This window comes from Panthera uncia, chromosome C2 (assembly GCF_023721935.1).
Source record: "Panthera uncia isolate 11264 chromosome C2, Puncia_PCG_1.0, whole genome shotgun sequence".
Taxonomy (NCBI): domain Eukaryota; kingdom Metazoa; phylum Chordata; class Mammalia; order Carnivora; family Felidae; genus Panthera; species Panthera uncia.
In genome coordinates this window covers 126181581-126201725 of record NC_064810.1, presented here as the reverse complement: position 1 = coordinate 126201725, position 20145 = coordinate 126181581, and the positions used below count along the sequence as shown (strand labels likewise).

The window sequence follows — 20145 nt, the reverse complement described above, 5'->3', positions numbered from 1 at the left end:
AACTAAAAGGCAACCAACGGAATGGGAAAAGATATTTGCAAATGACACATCGGACAAAGGGCTAGTATCCAAAATCTATAAAGAGCTCATCAAACTCCACACCCGAAAAACAAATAACCCAGTGAAGAAATGGGCAGAAAACATGAATAGACACTTCTCTAAAGAAGACATCCGGATGGCCAACAGGCACATGAAAAGATGTTCAACGTCGCTCCTTATCAGGGAAATACAAATCAAAACCACACTCAGATACCACCTCACGCCAGTCAGAGTGGCCAAAATGAAGAAATCAGGGGACTATAGATGCTGGAGAGGATGTGGAGAAACAGGAACCCTCTTGCACTGTTGGTGGGAATGCAAATTGGTGCAGCCGCTCTGGAAAGCAGTGTGGAGGTTCCTCAGAAAATTAAAAATAGACCTACCCTATGACCCAGCAATAGCACTGCTAGGAATTTATCCAAGGGATACAGGAGTACTGATGCATAGGGGCACTTGTACCCCAATGTTTATAGCAGCACTCTCAACAATAGCCAAATTATGGAAAGAGCCTAAATGTCCATCAACTGATGAATGGATAAAGAAATTGTGGTTTATATACACAATGGAATACTACGTGGCAATGAGAAAGAATGAAATATGGCCTTTTGTAGCAACGTGGATGGAACTGGAGAGTGTGATGCTAAGTGAAATAAGCCATACAGAGAAAGACAGATACCATATGGTTTCACTCTTATGTGGATCCTGAGAAACTTAACAGAAACCCATGGGGGAGGGGAAGGAAAAAAAAAAGAAAAGAAGTTAGAGAGGGAGAGAGCCAAAGCATAAGAGACTGTTAAAAACTGAGAACAAACTGAGGGTTGATGGGGGGTGGGAGGGAAGGGAGGGTGGGTGATGGGTACTGAGGAGGGCACCTTTTGGGATGAGCACTGGGTGTTGTATGGAAACCAATTTGACAATAATTTCATATATTAAAAAAATATATATATAAAAATAAAAAAAATAAAAAAAAAAAAAAAAACAAAAAAAAAACAGAATAAACGGGGGGGGTTGGGGGTGGGAGGGAGGGGAGGGTGGGTACTGAGGAGGGCACCTTCTGGAATGAGCACTGGGTGTTGTATGGAAACCAATTTGACAATAAATTTCATATTAAAAAAACAAATATAATACAAAGGTCTAGGATAAATGAACAATATTTATTAATAAACACATATGACATATTCCTAGATGGGAAGATTAAATATCAAATACTTGCATATTTTCTCAAAGTTAATAAGTTTAATATAATTTTCATCAAAGTATATTCCTTTTAGAAGTATCAAATAATTACAAAATCTTAAGAAAAAGCACATGTATAAGAATATAAATAGTATTTTATTTGTTTAAAAAATATTTTAACGTTTATTCATTTTTGAGAGATAGAGACAGAGTGCGAGTGGGGGAGGGGCAGAGAGAGAGGGAGACACAGAATCCAAAGCAGGCTCCAGGCTCCGAGCTGTCAGCACAGGGCCCAACGCGGGGCTCGAACCCACGAACTGTGGGATCATGACCTGAGCCAAAGTCGGATGCTCAACCAACTGAGCCACCCAGGCACCCCTATAAATAGTATTTTAAAAAAGAAAATTAGCAAGAGAGTGGTGGAGGCCTACCTGAAACTATAAAATATTTAAATAGCAGTATTAGAAAGACCAGGGTCCTGGTGCAGATGTTAGGAGGCCTGAAAGCAAACAAAATTCAAAATTCATACATATTCACAGCTTGCTATATATATATTCATCTATCTAGTTGTCTACATGATATGATGCAGATGTCAGCTATGATCAATATCCAACATTAGGGCACTAGGGCCATAGGCTTAATAAATTTAGGTAAGATACATGTAGATTTACACAGATATGTATGATAAGGTATAGATTTACACTGATACGTGTGATAAGGCAAACTTTCTAAGTAAATGACTAAGAAAAGATTCTTTAGCGAGACAACTGGGTACCTCTTTTTTTTTTTTTTTTAATGTTTGTTTATTTAGTTTTGAGAGAGGTGGGGGGGAAGGGACAGAGAATCCCAAGTAGGCTCCACACTGTCAGTATAGAGCTGGATGCGGGGCTCAAACTCACCAACCATGAGGTCGTGACGTGAACTGAAACCAAGAGTTGGACACTCAACCGACTGAGCCACCCAGGTGTCCCCTGGGTAACTCTTCAGCAACAAAATTAAGTGAAGTGTTTAATCCATTTACCAAACAAACTCTCAGTTTGACGCAATTTGACTAATATAGATAGACATAACAAGATAAATCACAGAGGTAGATAAGCTTGGAAATGTAAAAGTTTTAAATCTTTGACAGAAAAAGATTTTAAGACCTTAAGCATACAAAAATATATTCACATCAACTATGACAAAACAGCATAATGTAAAAACTAGATTAAGATATCATTTAAATTTGTAAAAAATGCTTAAGGATAACAAGCTATAGACAAACCACTTGCAGAAAAGAAATTACAACTAATAAAAGATATAAACAATAAAGGAAAAAATGTTCATACTTTTTAATGATCAAACGCAAATAAAGCCATTGTTTAAAAAAATTTTTTTTAATGTTTATTTATTTTTGAGAGAAATAGAGAGAAACAGAGTGTGAGCAGGGGATGGGTAGACAGAAGAGGGAGAAACAGAATCCAAAGCAGGCTCTAGGCCCTGAGCTGTCAGCACAGAGCCTGATGCAGGGCTCCAACCCACAAACCTGAGATCATGACCTGGGCCGAAGTCAGACTCTTAACGGACTGAGCCACCCAGGGGCCCCTGAATAAAGCCATCCTTAAAGTAACAGTTTATACCTAGAAATGTAATAACATTTCTTAAATGATGGAATTTCTTGCTGGTAGGTTTCTGTGACATTCATATGCATTGTTATTGGTGTTATGAATTATAAATTCTGTGTCATTTCTGGAAGACGATTGGGAAATATTCAGTAAGGGTCAAAAACATGAATACAAACTTTTCTTTATTTATTTTTCTAATTCATCTATGGGGGGGGGATTGATTTGTTACAAGAATTTGACCTTATGCAGTTGCTGAAGCAGGTTATACAGTCTCTATTAAGACTACTGACTTTTCATAAGCCTTTGGAGCTTGAGGAGGAGGGAGCCAGGAAGGGAAGATGTAGGTAAAGTGGGGGAAGAGCAAGAACAATCTGGAACCACCAGTAATGAGCTGGAGCCCATGGGTATGAACTGAAACCCATGTATGTAATTGCTTCTGACCTTGATGGTATTCACTAGTCCCAGTGGCCTTCTTGTCCTTTTACCTTTATACTAAATGCCTCTTTTACCTAAGTGAATTTAAATTGAGTTCTGATACATGCAACAGAGTATTAATTATATACTACATACATAAATACATAAATAAAATTCATATGTAAGAAAAAGGGGAGGAGGAAAAAGGAGGCAAGTATATAGAAACACAACACTAAATTCAGAAAAAGCCAAGTTACTTCAAATGTGAATTGATAAATGAATTTAAAAAATTATTTCTAAGGGCAGCTGGGTGGCTCAGTTGGTTAAGTGTCCAACTCTTGTTTTCAGCTCAGGTCATAATCTCATGGTTGTGAGATTGAGCCCCGTGTCAGGCTCTGTGCTGAGTGTGGAGCCTGCTTAAGATTCTCTCTCTCTCTCTCTCTCTCTCTCTCTCTCTGCCCCTCCCCTGCTCATTCTCTCTCTTTAAAAGAAAAAAAAAGGTTTCCATGATGGGTTGAGAAATGATCTACCTCACTTCTGAGAAGAGGCTGTGAGGTTGCTGCTTCTCACAAGAAGGAAGGAATCCTAGGCTGACAGATACTTGAAGAGAGAATCCAGATCTGTGAGTGCAAGCCATAACTTCTTATGGATGGAAATATTTGACAATTCACTCACTCCTCCAACAAACATTTATTGAACACTTACCTATAGGAGGTGCTTCTCTAAGTTCTGAGATACAGCAGGAAAAAGCCAACCAAACAAAAAAAGTATCCCCACCTTGGTGGAGCTTGCATTCCAAAGGGGAAGAGAATTTACAATGAATGGTTGTCAGGTGGTTGACTGAAGGAAAAAGCAAAGGGGGAGCTCAGCATTTGTGCATGGAGTGATTGTATTAAGATGTGGTTGGAGAGAGCCTTGCTGAGAAGGTGACATTTGAGTGGACAATAAGGAGGGAATGAGGTCTGACCCATGCAGATATCTATGGGTCAAGTGTCCCTGGCAGAGGTCTAGATTAGGGGCTCCATTCATGGACTGGTCTCTTCTCTTTCAGGCAAATGAAGCAGATGCTGTGACTGTCGAAGGAGGTTTGGTATTTGAGGCAGGCCTGCTCCCCTTTAACCTGAAGCCCATCGTGGCAGAATTCTTTGGGTCAAAAGATGGTGCGTTCTCCCTGGGGTCCCAGGTCTCTGGTCTGACACTGCAGCCATGGGGGGAGGTAGGGTCTCTGTCAGCCTGTAGGGAACAGAGTTGCTGGAGCTCTTTGGATTGAAGGAGTCTGTCATCTATGCTGACCTACAAGGGCTAGAATGTTGACTCTCCCTGGGAAATTGTGAACTGTATGCATCCTGATCGAAATGCCCTTGGTACTGCTGGATAAGAGGGGGCAGTGCTGTCCAGAGTCCATCACTTACCCAGTGGGGTTTCACCATTGAGAGGCCCTTCTCTGGAGACACACAGATCTGGACAGCCTCTTCGCTGTGCTAATTCCCCTGCAGTTGCTACAGAACATGGATCTGTGAATGATGTGAGGAGAGATTTGGGGGGAATTGAAGAATAAGGCTTTGCCTCCTCCCATACTTGTCCATAACTGTCATCAGTGGGTACATGAGCACAGCCCACCTCAATCTGTGTCCAACTTTCAGGGCTCTGTCAAAATCCCGGGGTCACCCCTGCATCCTTCCTCTCACACCTTTACCATTGTGTCTGGGCTGCAGGCAAAGAAACAGAGAAAGGAGAAAAGCCTTTGGGGAGAAACAGTAACATCACAATGACTGGGAGCTGAGGTCTCCCTAAGAATGCCCTGCAGGCCCTGTAGTAGCCAGTGGCCCCAACCCCATGTCTCCACTGGCTACAAGGGGCTGGCTTAAAGGAACTAGTGTTCATTGCCCTGAAAATGGACTCCCCCCCCCCACTCCTATTAATCAAAGGGCATTTTTTTTCTTTTTTTACCTGTTCACCAGGAGATGGTGCAGGTCCTAGGATTTCCTGAAGTTGCCCATTGCACACACTCTGGAAGATTAGTTAGCAATAATGCGGTGTCTTCCTTTGGTCCTCCTTTCACTCTTTTCCTTTGCAGATCCACAAACCTACCATTATGCTGTAGCTGTGGTGAAGAAGGACAGCGACTTCCAGCTGAACCAGCTTCGAGGCAAGAAGTCTTGCCACACGGGCCTAGGATGGTCTGCTGGGTGGAACATCCCCATTGGGGTACTTCTTCCTTCTGACTCCACTGAAAAAGGTAGGCTTGCTAGGGCTGGGTGCCCTCAGGCAGGACTCCTATGCCAGTCACCCACATAGATTGTGTTGGGGCCATATAATCACTACCAGGCGCTGAGTTTCATGAACTACAAGGTGAGGAGAGGACAGCCTGATTTAAATGTGACTAGCTGGGTTTGCTTGCACCAGCGACCCTCGGGAACTGGCAGCTGAGTCTTCTCTCAGCAAAGGCCCCTTGGTCTCTGAGCTTCTGAAAGCCCCACATTCATTGTAACCCCAGCAGTTTGGCTTGACAAGGGCCATCCCTGGGGCTCATGAGAAAGGGGAACTCCCTTCCAGCTTCCCAGGAAGGCTCACTAGGGATTATAGTCACACCATCGGCAGTCAGGCCTCAGTGCCTGGGGTGAGGGTTTGGATGGGGGCAAGAAGTGAGGAGCAGACTGGAGCCAAGAATTTTTTATGTCCTTTTTGTTCAGTTTTGATGAGCCAAGGGAGTCTAGGGTGCCTCATTAGCCTTTGAAAGACGATGGGCAAATCTTTTCTGTGCTTTTGATCCCTGCCAACTCTGCAGCGTCCATGTTTTGCCTGTGATAGAAACAAAGGGGCTTTTGGGGTCAGATGGAATGCCAAAGCCTGGGCCATAGCTCTGGCCGTGTTTTCCCTTTCTTGGGGTCTCTTTTGCCTCCATGTCTGACACTGCTGGACATCTGTCTGAAAAGTTATGACTGTTGGCCTACCCCCTACCAACCACCAGGCAAATTATCCCAACCCTCTTCCATGGATTCCTGGAACTACCATCAACTACCATAGCTCCTGGATCCAAAGGGGAGAGGGGTGGGTGGGACCATGTCCCGAAGTAAGAAAGGGCAATTGGAGCTCCTGCAGTGTTTAGAGTTCTGTCTGCCACACCTAGAGCCTCCATGGTGGTGAGTTAACAAGGTGAGCAGTCCCTTGGTTCAGTGTAGGTAGGTGGCTCTCTGCAGTGGACATGCTAATGACCCCAGGCCCACACATTGGTGTGATGTCTGAACACATGGGGACCCTGGGCCATCCACTTCTTTGGCTATGGGCACTGTTGGCCACCTCTGGACATCTGCTTCCTTAGGACAGTCTTGGGAAGTATGTACAGCCTCATGGGATCTCACAGAGGGCCACTCACTCACACACATACACAACCCAGAGGCCCCCAGCCAGTTCATGCCCTGAGGTCCATATGTCTGTGTTGAGCAGCCACAGCAGAAATGGCCGAGTTCTTCTCCGGCAGCTGTGTCCCCTGTGCGAACAGGACAGCGTTCCCCAGACTGTGTCAACTGTGTGTGGGGAAAGGGACAGACAAGTGTGCCTGCTCCTTCCAGGAACCGTACTTCGGCTACTCAGGTGCCTTCAAGTGAGTGGGGCCCCCCTGCTTCTCCTCACCCTGATGATGGGGAAACTAAGGCACAGGAAACTCAGACCACCTAGAGTGTCAGTGTGAAACCCAGGGTCCTGAGTGCTTCCCATGGCCCACCCTCACTCCTAACCATCCTGAGGAGCAGCCTTCTGCGTGGGAGCCCCTCTTTGCCTCCCAGGGAGCCTGTGTGCTCCCTCCTGGACCAGGGAGGGCTTGGGGGACAGACCTATCTCTAGGTCTCTGGGATCCACACACACAGGCTTGGGCTTCCAGATGGGCCAAAGGCCAAGACCTCCCAGCTTGCTTATTTCTGGCAGAGCATCTCCTTGTGTCAGGGACATGTGCTCGCCTCTCCCCACCTCCCTCTCAGCCCTCTGCAGGCACCTCTCCATGTCTGTAAGAGAAATGGCTACTGGTCAAAACCAGAACAAAACTGGCTGGGAATCCAAGGCTATCCTGAGTTTTTATCCTCCATGAATTGGGCTTTATTAAAAAAAAAAAAAATCAATCACTTTAGGCTTCCTTCAAAGGGGAAAGTGCGGGTCCTTCCTTCACACCATCCCTCCCTAGAATCACCTGGGTTGTGGCTTACAGAGCTCCTGCCTACTTTAGACCCGGGTTGGCTGTGGAGGTTCAAAAGCCCCTCAGACAGGGCCATTGCCTCTGTGAGGACACACTGAAGTCTGGGAAACTGTGGGCAAAGCCGCGTGAGCCAGTGGTCAGGGCAGAGCCTCTGAGGGGTTGCCAGGGCAGGGGTGAGCCCAAGTCACAGACAGTGGCCTGACTATCGCTTTCCCGTTCCTCAGGTGTCTGCAGGATGGTGTGGGGGATGTGGCCTTCGTGAGGCATATGACAGTGTTTGGTAAGTGCTGAATGGAGGGAGAATCATGTGAGCCATACCCTGGCCAGGGGAACTGGTTCTTACCTGAAAGTTTCCTAACATCTAGAGATGGGTGATGACAAGACCGTTAATGATACAGGAGAGTTTCTGTAGAAAAATCATTTCTGTTATTTGTACTTGGTTTAGTGTTCAATTTGTTCAGTTTGCAAATCTACTAAACGAACTGAAACAGTATTTACCAATTAATAAAACAAGTTGTAATAATTCAATTCTCTTAGGCCACTGCAATATCCATTTCAAATGTAATCACATTCTCCCGAATTCTTCAGTATAAATGGTTCCTAAATGCTTCAAACACCTTAAACAAACACACAAATTATTATAATGATTTCAGAACTTATTAGCACATCTACAACTAGAGGTGTTGCAAAAGCATTATTACTGTGGACAAAAATATATTTCTTTTGTGTTTCTACATTGAAAAAAATAAACCCTTTTAAGAGTTTTGGGCCGGGTCACCTGGGTGGCTCAGTCGGTTGAGCGGCCGACTTGGGCTCAAGTCATGAACTCACTGATTGTGAGTTCGAGCCCCACATTGGCCTCTGTGCTGACAGCTCAGAGCCTGGAGCCTGCTTTGGATCTTGTGTCTCCTCTCTCTGTTGCTCCCCCACTTTCTCATTCTCTCTCAAAAATAAAGATTAAAATTAAAAAAAAAAAAGAGTTTGGGCCATTTATCAGAAAGAAACAAAAAAACCAAAATAATATTTCAGGCAAATTGAAGTTACAGAATCTGGGTTTTGTTTTGTAACCAATCAAATTTCTATCACATACAGAATACACTTGTATTGTTCAAGATGTTTAAACCAAATGAATATTCAGTATGCTAGGTTCATTTTTAAGATAAATGTCTGCTACCTCAAAGGAAACTTTAAGTCATCACTTTTCACAGAGCTCCTTACAACACAGTGTCTTTCTCTAGCATGAAAGAGGAGTTCAAGGTCCTTTGTTGCTTTGTTCAGCTATTCACAATTCACAGTCCCCTCATTATTACACACTGACCTGGTTTGTTAGCATTTTGGCAACTGACGCATGTCTTATTAATAATCAGTAAATTTGATTAGTGGGGTCATTCATGGGTTTCATTTCCCAGAATCAAGTTGTTCCAGATAATTGTCATTGTTATTTCCTCTGGTTGCTCAAGTGGTCACAGTTACCATGCCAGTGGGCAGAGTCTTCTAACACTCACCCTGAAGCATTTGAAAACATCTTCACTTTCTGAAAACAACAGGCTGTCCCAGCCTGTCCTCATTTACTTTTACTGAAAGTCATTTGCCTGCTAATATAGATCACTCATTGCCTTCGAAAAAAAAGTTTATTTACTTGGAGAGAGAAAGAGAAAGAGAGAGAGAGAGAGAGAGAGAGAGAGAGAGAGAGGGAGAGAGTCAGCAGGGGAGGGGCAGAGAGAGAGAGGACAGAGGATCCAAAGCAGGCTCTGTTCTGATAGCAGCGAGCCCAATGCAGGGCTTGAACTCATGAACTGTGAGATCATGACCTGAGCCAAAGTCGGACACTTAACCAACTGAGCCACCCAGGAACCCCCACTCATTGCCTTTTAAGTAGAAGTTTATAAGAGACTATCCATCAGGCTTTTGGGGTACAAGTGAGTGTTGGGGAGCTGCTGCTACCACTGGGACCTTGAGGTAAAGTTCTTTCTTTCTGGAGCTATTAGACCATATTGATTTTTTTTTAATTGAATTCTGATATTACTAAATCATTAAAATTTTTTCTTTCAATATAAAGATTTAAAATGTATTTTCTCTTCGACATACCTAATTAAACTTGTAACCTTATACAAGAACTCTAATTGTACTCCTTCCCTTTCAGTGTGAGAGTTTATGAACCCCAAAGACCTTCTCTATGAGTTTTCTAGGGCTGCCGTGACAAAATACCACAAACTGGGTGGCTTAAGCAATAGAAGTTTATTGTCTCACAGTTTGAGAGGCCAGAAGTCCAAGATCAAGGTGTGAGTAGGGTGGGTTCCTTCTGGAGGTTCTGAGGGGGAATCTGTTCTTTGCCTCTCCCCTAGATTTCTGGTGGTTTGCCGGCAATCTTTGGTGTCCCTTGTTGGCTTGTGGTCACACCAGCCCAACCTAAGTCCTTCTCTTCACATGGCATTCTCCTTGCGTGTGTATCATTTTTATCAGCATACCAGTCATGCTGGAGTAGGGGCTCACACTACTGTAGTGTGACCTCATCTTAGCTAATGACAGCTGCAATGACTCTATTTCCAAGTAAGGCCACATTCTCAGGTAACGGGCATTTAGGACTTCAATATAGGAATTTCAGGGGACACAATTCAACCCAGAACACTTTCAAATACCAAGACAAGGGGAACCAAACAGTCTGTTTCTCTCACAAGGTTTTCTGGCCCTCTTTGTACCTGTAGAGTACCCTGACTGGGGCCCTATGCCTCCTTCAACTCTTTCACCACCTTTCCCCAGCAGGCTCTGCCTCCAGGGGAGGATCGCCATTTTAGTGGGGGACCTGGATTGTCCTCGCATGGTGATGCATCAGCCTCAGACTAGCTCACAAGTTACCTTAACTCTCCGAGCCTACGTTTCCTCATCTCTAGAATGGCATCATCATATCACTGGCCTCCCCAGTTGCTATGAGGATTAAATGAAAGCCTTCAGCACAGTCTTTGGTGTGCTGTGAGTGCTCAGAAAACATTTGCTGTCATCATTCATATCGGCAGAGTTACAGACGTGTGGGGTAGTAAGAGGGGTCCTGGGCCAAACAGGCTTCCCGGCCCCGGGTCTATCTGCAGTGAGAACCAGTCATTTCACCTCCTGAGGCCTCAGGTTCCTCATATGTATAAAATGTATTTGGAAAAAATTTTCTTTCAGTCCTCTTTAGGTTGTTAAAAAATTATTAAAGACAAATTAGGTGATACAAACACATTTTAACATTTCATGAAGTTGACAGTCTCCTTTTGGAGAGCTGAAAAATGGGGTGGAAGTCAGGGAGCTTCTATAAATGAATAAAGGACAAGAAAGAGACAAATAGACTATTGACTGGGGCCATATAGTCAACTTTGTCTAGGTTAGAAGGCCCAGGGTTGGCTTGGTGTTCGGGGACTTGCTGATTTGAATAGACTTTGTTTCTGGTCAAGCAGAGCATTTAGAGGGACACAAAAGCTGATCTAAATTTTGGTTTACTTATGTGGTACCTCGGCAGGACTAGCTCCATCTTGGGCCTAGAAAGTTATTACAATAAGGTCAAACAGTCTGTGATTCAGGGAGCAGCAGGGACCACAGCTCATAGCTCTGTCTACAGTTGGCCCATCTGGGCTTTCTTCCCCCAGAGAACCTGCCAAACAAAGCTGACAGGGACCAGTATGAGCTGCTCTGCCTGGACAACTTCCGGAAGTCATTGGATGAATACAAGGACTGTCACCTGGCCCATTTCCCTTCTCATGCTGTCGTGGCTCGAAAGGTGGGGGGCAAGGAGGACTTGATCTGGGAGCTTCTCAACCAGGCCCAGGTATTCCCACCCACCACCCTCCCTTCCTGCTTGGGGGAGGGGGTGTCCCTGCTTGGATTTGGGGCATTTTCCTACATTCCCTTCTAGCTACTCTGGAAGTTCTTCTGGGTGTAGGACAGGAACCATGTCACACATCATCTGCTTCACTGAAAAGCCACTCAGTCTGTATATGTTATAGACAGCAGAGGCCATAAAACCCTTACCTTATATCATTGACCTCCTGGTCCAAAGACTCTATAGAAGTGCCTCATTGCTCCATTTTTTTCTTTTCAGTTCTAAAGGGTCCTCATGATGCAGGGCAGGTGCCCCTCCTCTATGGAATATTCTCCTATTATCTTACTGGCATGCGATCCTGCCCTCCTGACTTCCCTCAGTGGCAGGTTCTCTCACCATGAGCATTCTCTCTGTCTGGTGTTGGTGGCAGCCTCTCCCATCCAGCCTTTATCCATCCCCTGACCCCTCTCTCTTGGCGCTCCCTGCTCAGCACTGGGGATTCAGAGATGAAGGGCACAATGACTTGCCCTTGAGTTGCTCCCAGATGAGTGTGGGAGACATGATGAATATACATACAAACTATCACCAGATGAAATGGTACAACCTTGGGGACCTGGATTGTGTACTTTGTAGAGGTCAGAGGAACTAATTTGTAGGGTATATCTGGGAAGATTCTTGAGCCCTGGGAAGTAAGCTGTGTGTACCCCTAGGAAGTACGGGAGGTTGCCAGAGGTCACATTTCATGTAGAGCCACTGCAAAAGCAAAAAGTGGACAGACACTGGAAAGACCTTGGGGGTAGGTACAATAGTCAGGAATGGCTTTGGGCCAGCTAGTGGGAGTTGTAGGCAAAGGGCCCTTCCATTGTTTGGAGGCCGGAAAGTTTCCAGCTTGTCCTTCAGTGGTAGGCCTGAGGTAGGAGAGGAACCCAGGACTCCTGACGTCCAGGCTCAGTGGCAGGTGCTGGACCACTAGCCGCTCCAGGACGAAGACCACTAGAGCCACTAGAGCTACTAATGGCCAGGAATCAGGCAGCCTTCACTGCCTGTCACATGGGAACATGACACTGGGGAGGAGCAGCTGCCTGGCATACAGCAACCCGTACCTCTTGGTGCGAATCTCAGGGGGACAGCCCCTGGCGGTTTCCCTGAAGCCGCACATGGCAGACCAGCTGGGATTTGGGTAAAGTATTCCCTGGAGAGAGACATGAGAAGCCCAGGAACCACAGGGACGTTGGTGGGCCAGGTGCTTTGTCTTTACTCTCAGGTGCTCATGTTTTTTCACTTTCAGTTTTCCTTATTTGGTTTTGGGTTTGTTTTCCCTTTCCCTTGCTATGCCAGCCTCCCTCCTTCTCTGTTTGTTTTATCCTTTGAACAGGAACATTTTGGAAAAGACAAGTCAACAGAATTCCAGCTCTTTGCCTCTCCTCATGGGAAGGACTTGCTGTTTACAGATGCTACCGATGGGTTTTTAAGAGTCCCTCCTAAGATGGATGCCAAGCTATACCTGGGATACAAATATTTTGCTGCCATTCATCGTCTAAGGATAGGTGTGTAAGGTCCTGGGAGGGCAGCAGAGCAGGAAAGCCAGAGAAGCTTTCCCAGTGCCTGCAAGCCTCATCCTACCCAACCTTCACTGGCCCGTGGAGCCTAAGGGAGCTACCAACTGCACTGGGTTAGTGAGGGGATTTTCTGCTGAGCTGCAGAAAAGGCCTGAATTATGAGATCACAAAAGGGTTTTGAAGACCTTCAGGTTACAGTCAATTTGAAGTAATGATGGTTCTCAGTCCTGTGTATTAACCAGGGTCACCTTCCCAGTGCCCAGGAGAAATAGCACATCCCAAACTGATGTGGGAACATGGCCTCTGCCACTATTAGGAATGAAACTAGGATTTCAGAGGGTGTTATTTCAGCTCTTGCCTTCCTCTGGATCCCTATGGCTCATTTTTTCTTTCTTTCCTTCCTTATTTTTTTCTTCATTTAGTCAACCAATAGTTATTGAGCACCTACAAAAGCCACTGTGTTAGATGTGGGTATACTGTGGTGAGCAGATATTGGGTGAGGGGAGAACAATTAGGCCTACCCCAAAGATAACACATGACTACCAACTGGGGAATGCTGCTGGATGGGAGAACCCAGTCCTGTCAGAGAAAACCCCGGAAGGTCCTGACCTGGGCTGGTGCTCAGAAAGGCCTCCCCTCAGAAGGGTGTACTTGAGGAGGTGAGGTCAGTAGGGAGAGGGACTGCTCTGCCTTCATTGTTCCTTCTGAGTACTGAGTTCCCCATTTCTCCCAGAGGGTGATAGGCAGGGAATGAGCAGGGATGTCTCATGCCCACTCTGCTGCTGTCAGTGAGGACACCATTGGGCAGCCATTCTGCAGTCAGTGGCACTAACCTCCCAGATGTATGTGAGGACTTATTTTGCATGCTGGGCTTTTCTCCACCTGTCCTAGGTGTGGAAGACTCCCAGAGGGTGCTGTGGTGTGCAGTGGGCCACCATGAGAGGGTCAAGTGCGATGAGTGGAGTGCTGTAAGTGGTGGCGCCTTACAGTGTACCATGGAGGAGACCGTTGAGAACTGCATCGCTGCCATCGTGGTAAGGAGGGCCCTACCTCCACAGCTGGGCTTGGACACCCAGATACATGGCCTCTCTGCCCTTTTCCCATATGTCTTCCTGTCAGCCATGAGGCTAAGATGTACCTGTTGTGTGCTGCCCCACCCCCTCCTCAGCCCCATGCGACTCCACCCAATGCACCCCTCCAGCTCAGGCTGGCCCAAGACCCAGACTCCTTAGGTACTTAGCTCTGGAGTCCTGGGAGCTTTGGGAAGTGGGGTGGCATCCCAGGGTGTGGATTATGAAAGCAAATCAGCCTTCTCAGTCCTTGAGTCATTAAGTTTAACTTTTTTCTGGTGCCAAAAATATTACATGCTACAAGAGAAATGAAAGATAAATAAAATCATTCACAACATCATAACTCAGAGATCATGACCACATAATTTCTGAGTTATGAAGTTGTGTTGTTATTAACTTTCCTTTCTCTAAGAGCAGACAATATTTTTGTGATTAGAAAAAATAAATTCAGGAGGCACCTGGGTGGCTCAGTCATTTGAGCTTTTGGCTTCTGCTCAGATCATGATCTCGTGGTTAGTGAGTTTGAGCCCCACATCGGGCTTGCTGCTGTCAGCCTGTCAGTGCAGAGCCAGCTTCTGTCCCCTCACTTTGCCCCCTCCCCCACTGGCACTCTCTCAAAAATACATAAACATTAAAAAAAAAAAAAGAAAATTATAAATAAAATACTAAAAAATTGACAGAAACCTAGGAGACACACAGTCTTCTTGAAGAAAGAAGATCTGTGTTTTGGTAAGCCTTCCTGGGAATAACCCGTACATTAAGATCTGGCAATTTATACAGTCTCCTAAATTTGTCGGTTACAAAGATTAAATGAATTTGAGTGCTCGGGACATTGCCTAGCATATAGTAAGCAGCCAATAAATGTTATCTATTGTTATTATTATTTAAAGTCAACACAGAAGGTGTACTTTCTTAGGTAATGAAATATTTGTTTAAAATATGTTTTTAATGGCTGCATAATATTCCACCAAGTATTTCAGCCTCAATTTATTTAACTAATTTATAAATGCCTACATTTGATTTATTCTCAAATCCTTTGCTATTGTAGATAATACGGATTGAATATTTTTGTTCTATGACCCCAGTATTTCCGGGTGTATCTTTAATAGTAATGATAGCTAATATTTGTGAAGCTACTTACTATGAGCCAAGTATGTTTATGAGCTCTTATCTTGTATTAACTCATTTAATCCTCACAATAAGCTCAGGAGCCCATTTTATGGATGAAAAAAATATATAGAATAGTTTTGAGGTATGTGTCCTTTAAAATAGATCCTGGAGACTGTGTGGGTTAGTGGTCATGAGCTAAGGAATGAAACTATGTTTTAGTCTTAGTAACTGTCTATTAGAGGAATTATTTAAGCTGTCTCTGATCTAGTTCACTAATGTATAAAAGGGGGAGGATTATAGTACTTACCTTGTTGGATTTTGTGAGCAATACATGAGATAATCACTGGAAGGTGTTTCAAAAGGACCTGGCGTATAGTAAGGGCTTGGTAAGTTTTTGTTTCTATAGTTGCTACTGTTTTAAGATAAATTTCTAGTAAGGCAGTTAATAGATCAAAAGCGAAGCATGTGTATGTATCTGTGTGTTTTTATCACAGTGACCTTATCTATACATTTTTTGCTCTGCTGTTGGAAAATTTCATTGATTTAAATAATAACCTATTAATGAATTATTTAACTGGAGAAATTAATTGTTTATCGAATATCTCTGTTGTGTTAGTGCTCTGAGTTAGTGCTAATGGGATTATGGGAACAGAGTTGAACTCCACCATAGAGAAGAAAACATGTTTCATAGAAACATTAGTAAATACGGTCTCTGAATCTGGCCATGTAGATGGCTGAGTAGTAACAGTCACAAATAAAATGTGGTAAGGACATGTCCAGTACTCAACATGGGACTAATGAGAGGTCAGAGATGCCAGGGAGCATGATCTGTGTTGGCTGCTTGCTCCTGGGTCAACATGTCCAGCTTTCTAAACCCTGTGGTTATATGGCAGAAGTTTTGATTAATCAAAAGTACATGTGACATAAAGTTAATGAGACAGAAAACCTCTGAGGGTCAGTGAGATAGGAAACAGCCTCACTTTGTGCTACTGATTTATTTCTTCAGAAAGGAGACGCTGATGCCATGACTTTGGATGGAGGCTTCATCTACATAGCGGGCCAGTGTGGTCTAGTGCCTGTCCTGGCAGAGAACTACAGTAAGTGGAGGGGGTGCCTCTCGCTGTTTTATTTCCTCGAGGCCATTGACATGAAAGATGAAGAAACGATTTAGTTCACTGTTGAGATAATAACTACTGTTGGAATGTAAGAGGCTAGCAGATAATATCCTCTTTCCCCAGAGTCAGAACCAATGAAGATATGGATACAGGAATAAGGCAGAATGAGATCAAAGGAGATCTTTATTACTTAAAAGGTGATATTGGAGGGCATGGTACAGAGCTGGCTGCAGGGCTTGCCAAATTGCCCTTGAGTTAGAGTTACCCACTAGTTCAGGAGAACGGGTCTGTTGGCTTACCCCATGGCTGAGGGCAGAGGAGAACACATATTGTCATAAATCTTCATTGAAAAGATCTAAACCAACCTCTCCCCACTCTCTTCAATAAAGAAAGGAGGGGCTGAGCCATATGAACTTCAATACTTGTGCCAAATTTACTAGTCCAAAATCAACTCACCCCAGCTGCACCGGAAGATTGAGGGGTGATGCTACAGGGTCATGTTCTTTAGTGGGGATCCTTTCACATAAAAAAATAAAGCTGGGAAAAAGAGGATTTCACCAATATAATTTATGAAGTACCTCATCGGTTAGGCGGTGAGCAGGAAACCATACATTATTCTGCAATACAGAAAAACACTGCTAAGTAAATAATGGTAGCTCCATTTTGCTGATATAAAAACTAAGGCTTAGAGAAGTTAAATGATGTGTCCAAGGTAGAATGAAGACCGTATCTAGGGTTTTCTGACTCCATGGATTCGATTTTTCCCCTCCAACATAACGAGAATATGATGATTGCCCGCCACAGTCCAGGGTTCTGCAGACAAGAAGGATGTCAGGATGATTTCAATCACATAGCAAATGCAGAAAGATCTTTGTCAGGATCTTCAGTAGCCTCTGCCCCTCTTGAAAGGGCATCTCATTTTCTTTCTCTGTAACCCCCTGAGTGTTGAGGAGATTCTGAGGTGGAACCTAATGTTCAAATAGCAAAGGTCAGGCAGAGAGGGGTAAAATAGGCCTACAGAAACTTGCTTGTTGATAACCAATGACACACTGCTTAATTTTATCCTTCTCTCTTGAGATTGAGAAGCTCATGACTTTGGACTGAGTAATAGGAGAGTTTCGTGCCATTATCTTGTTTTTTTTTTGTTTTTTTTTTTTCTTTTTAGTGCCTAAGGATGAGTCTAGGTGTGTGAATACACCCATGGAAGGTGAGTCAGAATCAGTAACACTGGGGTCAAAGATAAAGGCCATTGTTGGGGGAGAGGGTGGGGAAAGTCTTAAAAATAAACCAAAGTTATTAGAGTTGTAAGAAAATAAGAAGGATGATGAGGAGAAGCCGCCAGTACCACAGCTTATTGTTAAGGAGCAAATCCGTCACGAAGCTGTAGCAATAATTACCGTTTGTAGGGTATGTTACAGTCAACAAAGGACTCCTGCCTGCACTATTCTCCTTTAGCCTTCTCAGCGGTCCTCTAGGATGTGGGCATCATTATCCCGTGTTGTGTAGATGGGGAAAGTGAGGCTCAGGGCTGCACAGCCAGGGAGCGCCTGCACCTGGGCTCGAGAAGAGGTAATGTGACTGGAATCCCCTTGCCCTTCCCGACACACCACCCCACTCCTTGTCACATGCTGCCTGCCCATCTCTGCGCCAGGAGGTGGGAGCCTGTTCCAGGCACTTCCGGGCCGAGTGGAGGCCTCACGAGAGGAGGAGAGTCATACCTGCTCTAATGAAGAGGAGGAGGAAGATGAGCTCAACCCTTTAGCTTTTGGCCAGCTGATTTTAATAGCAGAGGAGCTGACCTCATCTTTAGAGTAGACCAGGTGACAAGTTCTCCCATCTGTGTCTCCACAAGGGCAATGAGGGTCTGAATCTGTCCTTGAAGTACCTACTCTTGGAAAATGGAGCAGTGTTTCTTAATCTAGTGCAGCACCTGGACCAGCTGCATCAGCATCACCTGAGAACTTATGAGGAATGCAAATTCTTGGGCTCCACCCCAAATCCACTGAGTCAAAAACTCCAAGGATGGGGCTACTGTTGTGTGTTTTAACAAGACCTCCAGCTGGTTCTGATACACATTAGGTTTTGAAAACAACAGTGACAGAGGATCCTGAGGTGAAAACAGATGCTTGCCTGGGCTTGGAGCACCCCAGCACCAGCAACATCTCTGTTCCCTGCTAAGAATGGGGTCATAGAGGCCCCACCATGCCCACACTCCACCAAGCTGCCTGGGGTGCAAAGCAGCTCCCCTGCAGCAGCTCCCCTTCATGTGCAACAGAACCCAAGCCCTAGGGTATGCTGCCCCTCTCCCCCTCTGCTTTCATGGCTAACAGTCTTCAGTGAGTTGTGTCTTCACCCTCAACCCTAAGGACTGGCATTTTTCTCAGCCATGCAGTCTATCGATTGGAGAATATGTGAAGTCAGAAGGAACTCTGCTTGAAGAATGGTTGACATTGCCAGGAACTTCAGTGATAGGCAAATGCAGGTGGACAAAGATGCTTAGAAGACAGTTCAGGGTGGCTGACTGGGATGGAGAAGGTTAGATGTGAGTAGAGATGGAGAGGTATCAACCCCAAAGCCACACACACACACACACACACACACACACACACACACACACACACACCAGATGACAGTAATTGATGCTATTTGTGCAGAAACAGCTACATCTCAGGAAAGGCACTGTGACAGTATTTGGCTGCTGGAATGGTGTAATAGAGCACATTCTGGTAAGCAAGGGTTTGCTGTGGCCTTGGGAGAATCTGTTGCAGTGAAAGAAGGGCTCTGGTACTGCTTGTGCCACAAGCAGCGTAGCTGGAAACCCAGCAGTGTAACTTCCCCGTCCTAGTCTAATGTACAATGTGCCCATATTAGCACATCTGATCCCCCTAAATCAGCCCCTGGGATGAGTATCATTGTCACCATTCTACTGAGGACAAACTGGGGATCTAGATATGAAGCGACTTGTCTGAGGTCATTTAGGAAGTAACTGGCAAGGCAGATCTTTCACCTGCCATGTTGACTTCCAATTTTTCTAGGCTTGAATATTTAGAGACCTGAATCACAACAGCAAGAGAGGGAGTGTAGTGGGGAGAGGGGTTCGGAGTGGCGGTGGAGAACCATACCAGCTTCTAATTCTGAAAATTTATGATTCTAATCTTCTTGTAAATTTAGGTTTGCTGTTTAGGCCTCACTCAATAAGCACATTCAGTTACATAGTATTGGGATAGGAATATATGAAATATCAGTGGTGTTCCCATTATTTTCAGGAACAAGACAAGAAGACCTACTCCCACCAAAGACACTGGGCATTACTTTGAAAGTGAATGCAGTATAATTAGGAATATATGTATATTCCTAATTATATATATATATATATATTCCTAATTACATATATATATATACATATGTATATATATATAATTAGAAAAGAATTTTTAATATTTGGAAGAAGATTAAATTGTCACAATTAGAGAAAACAATATTGTCATATCTAGAAAATCAGAAACTTAACTTTATTTCTTTTTAAAGTTTATTTATTTTGAGAGAGAGAACACAAGCAGAGGAGGGGCAGAGAGAGATAGGGAGAGAGAGAATCCCAAGAAGGCTCTGCAGTGCAGAGCCGGATGCAGGGCTCAAACTCACAAACCATGAGATCATGGCCTGAGCTGAAGTCAGCCACTTAATGGACAGAGCCACCCAGGAGCCCTGAGATTTAACTTTAAAAAAGAAGTCATTAAAGCTCTTTCTTTATGACTTAACGTTCAACAGAAATATTTCAACAGGTGCACACTTATATGTATAAAAATTTATGCAGATGATATGTAATCTGGCAAAGTGGGCCACAACATAAATGCTCACCAGTAGGAGGATTACAAAATATGGTATTTCCATATAGTGGAACATAACTTAGATTTAACCAATAAACAGAATGAGATAGTTGTATCTATTTCTGCTGAATCGAAAAGGTGCCTACAATATATCATTGATGGAGGATAAAGCATCTTATAGTAAAGAACGCATAGCAGGATAAAACTGAAAGTATGAAATACATGTGTAAAAATTTCTGGATGCAT

At 44.3% G+C, this 20145-nt stretch overlaps 1 protein-coding gene across 1 annotated transcript in view; it reads left to right on the top strand.

Moving 5' to 3' along the window:
• The window catches only part of LOC125921982 (inhibitor of carbonic anhydrase-like), a 65819-nt gene that overhangs the window by 33480 nt on the left and 12194 nt on the right, over nucleotides 1-20145 (top strand). The window contains exons 3-11 of the mRNA XM_049629796.1: nucleotides 4285-4393; nucleotides 5311-5472; nucleotides 6681-6837; nucleotides 7647-7702; nucleotides 11046-11224; nucleotides 12594-12765; nucleotides 13669-13811; nucleotides 15964-16054; nucleotides 17238-17279. Coding sequence (XP_049485753.1) covers nucleotides 4285-4393; nucleotides 5311-5472; nucleotides 6681-6837; nucleotides 7647-7702; nucleotides 11046-11224; nucleotides 12594-12765; nucleotides 13669-13811; nucleotides 15964-16054; nucleotides 17238-17279 — 1111 coding nt within the window. The remainder of the gene's footprint in view (nucleotides 1-4284; nucleotides 4394-5310; nucleotides 5473-6680; nucleotides 6838-7646; nucleotides 7703-11045; nucleotides 11225-12593; nucleotides 12766-13668; nucleotides 13812-15963; nucleotides 16055-17237; nucleotides 17280-20145) is intronic.